The 7,892-nt window shown below is 40.1% G+C and overlaps 1 protein-coding gene across 1 annotated transcript in view; it reads left to right on the top strand.

The window, feature by feature from the left end:
- The window catches only part of LOC123980712 (NACHT, LRR and PYD domains-containing protein 12-like), a gene marked incomplete at its 3' end in the record, with an annotated part of 33,427 nt that extends 28,049 nt beyond the window's left edge, over positions 1-5,378 (top strand). The window contains exons 15-18 of the mRNA XM_046065229.1: positions 871-1,044; positions 2,100-2,273; positions 4,154-4,327; positions 5,213-5,378. Coding sequence (XP_045921185.1) covers positions 871-1,044; positions 2,100-2,273; positions 4,154-4,327; positions 5,213-5,378 — 688 coding nt within the window. The remainder of the gene's footprint in view (positions 1-870; positions 1,045-2,099; positions 2,274-4,153; positions 4,328-5,212) is intronic.
- Positions 5,379-7,892: the final 2,514 nt, after the last annotated feature.

Below are 7,892 nucleotides of genomic sequence, written 5' to 3'. Positions count from 1 at the left end.
TATCGATGACCCTGGCAAACGACCCCACTGAGGTTAAATAGCTGAGTTTCCCTGCCAGTCAGTCAGAACTGAAGAAGTCCTTTGGATGAGGGACGAAATGTCTTCCAGTATCTTCAACCAAGTCCAGTTGCCCTTGACTTTAACCTTCGTTGGATAACTATGACCTGGATGAATCTTCATAGACATCGGTGAAGAAAAAAGTTATAAATACAGAGGAACACTGTAGAGTCTTTCTCCCACCATGGGTTATATATTCCAGCTGCGTGTCATGCCTCTTTTAAACGTCATGGTTGCCAAAAGGCTTCCACAAAGGAACACTAGTGTATCCTCGCTTGAAGTTCCTCTGCAAGCCTCCTCGATCCTCGATCCCCGAGGTGCACATTAGGAATTGAGATTTCTTTCAAGATGGCACACTGAGATTGATTTCCGGGTCATAGGCAGAAGGATGGAGAATTGAGGAGGCACACATTAGGGAAATGAGAAAGGCCCAGAGACACACAAGACAGGAGGGAACCTGGAAAAACACTGCAGAAACCCAGAAAACAGCTGGAGTCAGATTCAACACAGAAAGTAACAAAAGTACCAATATGTCTGATTTGATCTTTATTCCAGACTGGCCTGAGATCAGCAGCATGTTATTGATCTGTATTGATATGAAAAGGTGTATGAACGTTGTGCTGACATTTGGATGTTGTCTGTAGAAGGCTGACATTATGATGATCCACAATAACACAAAGACAAAGTCCCTCTACTCATTTTAGGGAAAAGCTCATTGATTAGGACATAGTAATGTTGAGCTCCACATTTAAAACCTGAACACATCTGATTGGATTAGAAATGGATCTTTATCTCCATTTATTGTTTATTCAGCTTGGAGGACTGCAGTTTGTCAGAGATCAGCTGTGCTTCTCTGGCCTCAGCTCTGAAGTCCAACCCCTCCCATCTGAGACATCTGGACCTGAGCTACAACTACCTGCAGGATTCAGGAGTGAAGCTGCTGTGTGGTTTTCTGGAGAGTCCACACTGTAGACTGGAGATTCTGAGGTCAGACACCATTTTTTTCCTTCTGTGCTGAGATTAATATGATGTATGAATGTTGTGGTGACACGAAAGTGCAGACATAAAGCTGATATTAAACTGATCCACACTGAGGATCTTAATGCTAAAGTCTATTTTCTTCTTCAGTGGTTTGGTCCATTGACTATGGCAGAGCAATGTTGAGCTTCACATTTAAAAGCTTAAAGAGAAAATTTTTATGATTTTAACCCAGCTTTGTTTCATTACAATGTGGGTAATTGAATGTAAATGAGCATGTTTCCTGCACCCAGAGCTCCCCGCTCATTTGTTGGCTCTAGGCTGTTGTTCAAACTACAGATTGGACTTCTTTTTTTACATGGCCGCTTCTACCAACATTCGCACCTAGAGAGAAGCACTCGTGAAACTGAGATCAAACTGAAACTCTTAAACTCCTGATCTTCATCTTATATTCCACATCATGTTTTTGTTTAAATAAATGATAATAAAATACAGAAATAATCTCTATTTCAACTATCAGACAAAAACAAATATATTCAGTATTTGCTTTTTCCAACATTGTTCTGAAGCTATATGATGCTTATACTGACTGAATAGTTTAAAGTGAAGAAGCTTTGATTTGATGACGCCACTATTCCTAAAAGAAATATTGTAGATATCTTTTGTTCACTTTTCCCTAAAGTTCATCCTGACATATTTGGCATCTTTGGAAACTTGGGATCTTGAGTGGAATCTTAAATCAGTTTCTGTGGGTTTTTCTTTGTGTTTGGCTGCACAACATGAGTTTGTATAGATGGAGCCACTGGTGGAGGTGCAGAGTTTAAGAGGCGAAGTGACAATGTCTTTATTGAAGTAGCAGCACGTTGTCATTATTAATGAGAGCTCTTTTTACCTTTTTGTATTTTACAGTTTGAACCTGCATCCTGTTGGGTTCAGGTGTTTGGAGTTTCCATTGACTAAACTTCTCCATTCTAAACCTTCTTTAGCTCTGAACAGATTATTAAACACTCAATGATTTCAAGCAGGAACATCTTCTAAAGTTATATCATTTATTCTTTATTCAGATTGTGGAACTGCAGTTTGTCAGAGATCAGCTGTGCTTCTCTGGCCTCAGCTCTGAAGTCCAACCCCTCCCATCTGAGAGAGCTGGTGCTGAGTGACAACAAGCTGCAGGATTCAGGAGTGAAGCTGCTGTGTGGTTTTCTGGAGAGTCCACACTGTAGACTGGAGGGTCTGGGGTCAGTTCACTGACTCTCTGTTACTAGTCGAGATCTGATATGTTTAATTAACAATTTAACCTAATTTCTGTTCATACATAGTTCATTTACCCTTTTGTTTTATCTTATGACCATGTTTATGAAAACTTAGCATAGATGTTTATCTTTCATTATTTCCTTGATGGACAAATTCCAAGTTTCCTAGCTTGCTTCTATGCATCCTGACTGATGCCCCCAATGACAATAGAAAATGTACCCTTTGAACCTCCTACTTTACACATAGTAATCAGTTTTATCCTTGGTGTTTTGCATCCAATAAAATTTTGTCTAATTGTTTAAACTAGGTGAGAGTGCGTTGTGTCGGGATCATTGAGAATAGATAGTTTATTTTAGGGAGTATTGTCATTTTGATTATAGATATTCTGCCTATAATGGATATTGGTAGGTTCATCCAGCGCTGAAGATTGTCATTTATTGTTTTAAGTAATGGTGAAAGTTGAGACCGAATAGCTCTGACAGCTTGGGGGAAACTCTAATGGCTAGATACCTATTGTGTCTTGAGCATAATGGGATAGGTGATGAATGGGCTGCCACATCCCAGCTATTACTTTGAAGTGGAAGAATAGATGATTTTTCCCAATCAATAGAGTATTCTGAAATTTTGGAGAATGTTTCAATTAGTTTTATTGTTTCTTGTAATGATGGCAGCGGTTCTTGTAGGAACAGTAAAATATAATTTGCATAAAGACTAATCTAATGATGTACATTTGGCGTTTGAATTCCTTTAAAGGGGCTATATGTACATATATGTGTGTGTGTGTGTGTGTGTGTGTGTGTGTGTGTGTGTGTGTGTGCGTGTATATACATACAAACACACACACACACACACACACATACACAGGTTTTCTGACAGATGGCTGCTGCTAATGAATCAATGAAAATAGTAAATAGAGAGGGGGAGAGTGGATATCCTTGTCTAGTGCCCCTTTGAAGTGTGAAGCTTTTTGATATCATTAGTAATGATGGTGGCTGTTGGTGTGGTATATAGCATTTTAATCCAATTAATAAATGATTCCCCAAAGCCAAATTGCTTTAATATGGAAAACAGAAATTTCCAGTTTTCCCTATCAAAAGCTTTTTCAACACCTAGTGTGTTTATGATAGTTCTTGCTTCTTGTAATGATGAGTAAGGCATTAAGTTAAACAATTTGCGTATGTTGCTGTGTGCGTGTCGGTGTTTGATGAAACCAGTTTGGTCTGGATGGATTATGGATGCAATGACTTTTTCTACTCTGTGGATATATCTACACTAATGAGAGATATGGAGCGGTAACTTGATGGTAGAGTTGGATCTTTATTAGGTTTTAGGAGGACTGAAATCATGGCTGTGTTCATGTTAGCTGGAAATTTAGAATTGTCTTTTGTTTCAGTTATCATCCGATTAAAGTGGGGCTATAATGGGCCAGAAATGTAGGCATAGGATTTAGAGCAGTAATAAATATGTTCAGAGTTAATGATGTGACGGCCCTGCCTAGTTTAACTGTTTAACAGGATCTTGAGTGGAATTAAACCAGTTTCTGTGGGTTTTTCTTTGTGTTTGGCTGCACAACATGAGTTTGTATAGATGGAGCCACTGGTGGAGCTGCAGAGTTTAAGAGGTGAAGTCACTATGTCTTTATTGAAGTAGCAGCACGTTGTCATTAATATTAATGAGAGCTCTTTTTACCTTTTTGTATTTTACAGTTTGAACCTGCATCCTGTTGGGTTCAGGTGTTTGGAGTTTCTGTTTTCTAAACTTCTACTTTCTAAACCTTCTTCAGCTCTGAACAGATTATTAAACACTCAATGATTTCAAGCAGGAACATTGTCTGCTAAAGTTACATCATTTATTCTTTATTCAGCTTGGAGGACTGCAGTTTGTCAGAGATCAGCTGTGCTTCTCTGGCCTCAACTCTGAAGTCCAACCCCTCCCATCTGACGCTGCTGGAGCTGAGTAACAACAAGCTGCAGGATTCAGGAGTGAAGCTGCTGTGTGGTTTTCTGGAGAGTCCACACTGCAGACTGGAGACTCTGAGGTCAGTTCACTGACTCTCTGTTACTCTTGTAGATCTTATATGTTTAATTATTGAAGCTAATTTCTGTTCATACATAACTTCCATCCACAAAGTTGTAAATGTTCTTTTGTTCATATTTTCATGTTTCTTATACTAAATTTAGTCTGCAGTCACAAAGACTTGTTTCTTAATGAAACTGTAGAAAATGTCCACTGTTAGTCGTTAAAGTAAATGAATATTTCAAATTTTTGATAAATGGTCAGATCTGTATATAGAAGATCCTCTGAACTAATATTTGTTCCTAACAAGTATACTTGTTGAAGTAGAAATATTGCTTTGCTTTCTGATGGTTTCAATGTGTTTTTACAAATAATGTCTGATCACTGATATTGATCCTTTAGAACACACAACACACAGTATACTTTTGTTACTTTCTGTCTTGAATCTGACTCCAGCTGTTTTCTGGGTTTCTGCAGTGTTTTTCCAGGTTCCCTCCTGTCTTGTGTGTCTCTGGGCCTTTCTCATTTCCCTAATGTGTGCCTCCTCAATTCTCCATCCTTCTGCCTATGACCCAGAAATCAATCTCAGTGTGCCATCTTGAAAGAAATCTCAATTCCTAATGTGCACCTCGGGGATCGAGGATCAAGGAGGCTTGCACACACAGACTGGCCTGTGATCAGCAGCATGTTATTGATCTGTGTTGACATGAATAGGTGTATGAATGTTGTGCTGACATTTGGATGATGTCTGTAGAAGGCTGACATTATGATGATCCACAATAACACAATGACAAAGTCCCTCTACTCATTTTATGACATAGTAATGTTGAGCTCCACATTTAAAACCTGAACACATCTGATTGGATTAGAAATGGATTTTTATCTCCATCATTTATTCTTTATACAGATTGTGGCGCTGCAGTTTGTCAGAGATCAGCTGTGCTTCTCTGGTCTCAGCTCTGAAGTCCAACCCCTCCCATCTGAGAGAGCTGGAGCTGACTGACAACAAGCTGCAGGATTCAGGAGTGAAGCTGCTGTCTGATCTTGTGGAGAGTCCACACTGCAGACTGGAGACTCTGGGGTCAGACACCATTTTTTACTTCTGTGCTGAGATTAATATGATGTGAAAGTTGTGGTGACACTAAAGTGCAAACATAAGGGTGATATTATACTGATCCACACTGAGTATCTTAATGCTGAAGTCTATTTTCTTCTTCAGTGGTTTAGTCCATTGACTGTGGCAGAGCAATGCTCCACATTTAAAAGCTTAAAGAGAAACTTTTCTGATTTTAATCCAGCTTTGTATCATTACAATGTGGGTAATGAATGTAAATGAGCATGTTTCCTGCAGCCAGAGCTCTATCAGACAATAACTATTTGTATTACTTACTGCTGAATAGACGGCTCAGTTTGATGAAAAGACCATCTTCCTTTAGAATAACAAGAAAAATCTCCACTGGATAATTCACTCTGAAACTCTTAAACTCCTGATCTTCATCTTATATTACACATCATCTTTTTGTTTAAATAAATACTAAAATACAGAAATACAATGAATAAATACATAATGAGACAATAACAAATATATTCAGTATTTGCTTTTTCCAACATTGAATCTTAAATCAGTTTCTGTGGGTTTTTCTTTGTGTTTGGCTGCACAACATGAGTTTGTATAGATGGAGCCACTGGTGGAGCTGCAGAGTTTAAGAGGTGAAGTCACTCCATCTTTATGTAGCAGCACGTTGTCATTAATATTAATGAGAGCTCTTTTTACCTTTTTGTATTTTACAGTTTGAACCTGCATCCTGTTGGGTTCAGGTGTTTGGAGTTTCTGTTTTCTAAACTTCTCCATTCTAAACCTTCTTCAGCTCTGAACAGATTATTAAACACTGAATGATTTCAAGCAGGAACATTGTCTGCTAAAGTTACATCATTTATTCTTTATTCAGCTTGGAGGACTGCAGGTTGTCAGAGATCAGCTGTGCTTCTCTGGCCTCAACTCTGAAGTCCAACCCCTCCCATCTGAGACATCTGGACCTGAGCTACAACTACCTGCAGGATTCAGGAGTGAAGCTGCTGTGTGGTTTTCTGGAGAGTCCACACTGCAGACTGGAGACTCTGGGGTCAGACACGATTTTTTCCTTCTCTGCTGAGTGTCTCTGTGGGTTCTGACCTTTTAGTCCCATACGCACCAGCACGTACCTTGAGATCCTCGGGCAGAGGTCTGTTGTCTGTTCCAGAGTCTCGACTGAAAACTAAAGGGGACAGAGCGTTTGCTGTCAGGGCCCCGAGGCTCTGGAACAGCCTGCCCGAGGAAATCAGGTCGGCTGAGTCAGTGAACTCTTTTATGTCCCTTCTTAAAACATACTTTTATAGGAGAGCTTTTCCCGATCTTATTTGACTTTATTTTATTGTTTTTTACTAATTTTATATTAAATTTTCATGCTCTTATCTTGTTTTTTTGTATTATTCTTTACACTTGTTAAAGCACTTTGTAACTTGTTTTTGAAAAGTGCTCTACAAATAAGGATTATTATTATTATTATTATTATTATTCTCTCCGGGTGCTGCATCTTCCTCCCACTGTCCAATCACATGCAGGCTAGGTTAACTAATGATTCTAAATTGTCCTTAGGTGTGAGTATGAGTGGTTGTTTGTATATGTGTGGCCCTGCGATGGGCTGCTGACCTGTCCAGGGTGGACCGTGCCTTTTGCCCGATGTTGGCTGGTTGGTACACAGGATAAGTGGCTGATGATGAGTGAGTGATGAGTTCCTCTGTGGCCACAGTCCTCCTTTTCAGCTGCCCTGTGGCGAGATACCAGCAGCCCTGGATAATGGAACGTTCACTGCAGTCAGGAAAAAGTGCAACTAGATTTAGGATCCCCAACACACTGGCTAACTGCTCAGCTACAATAGGGCTTGGATTCTTATCAAAAACACAACAATTAAATACAACCAGATCCAATTAAAGACAACAACTAATAAAAACTTCAGGGAACATGCTAAAGTAATAAAGGATAAATCTTCATCACACAAAAAAAGCTGACAATGAAGCGGACACATAGCTGAGTAGAACTAGAGCGTTTTTAACTGTAACATGGCTCAGCAGGAAGGGGAGGAGGGCCCCTCTTTACACCATTGGAAAAGTGGAACTACTGTCCAATTAAAAAGAGCATCAGAAACAAAGGAGAAGTCTCTAATTAGAACAAAGCATGACACGGGGAGAAGAGCGGAGGAGAGGTACCTATATGAAAGGAGGTGGAACGTGTCCCCTTCCCTCCTCATGTTCCACAAAGGCAGCCCCTCCTCCTTCAGATCCAAGCCAACTAAGCAGGGCCCCTGGGCCTGACGACATCCCGGCAAGTGTGCTAAAGACCTGCACCCTGGAACTCATCACTTTCCCAACCACTCTTCTGTGAATCCTACCAGACTGCCACAGTAGCTACCCTCTGGAAAACTGCCACCATAATCCCTGTGCCTAAAATCCCCAGCCACAGAGGTCAACCACTTTTGCTCTGTGGCACTCACACCCTCATTAATGAAGGGCCTGTTGCTAAACACCATCCTGCCTGTTGCCCCCCCCCC

The sequence above is a fragment of the Micropterus dolomieu genome, linkage group LG12 (assembly GCF_021292245.1).
Source record: "Micropterus dolomieu isolate WLL.071019.BEF.003 ecotype Adirondacks linkage group LG12, ASM2129224v1, whole genome shotgun sequence".
In the NCBI taxonomy this organism is placed as follows: Eukaryota; Metazoa; Chordata; class Actinopteri; order Centrarchiformes; family Centrarchidae; genus Micropterus; species Micropterus dolomieu.
The sequence above is the reverse complement of the archived record's forward strand: the minus strand, read 5'-3'. Positions and strand labels throughout refer to the sequence as shown.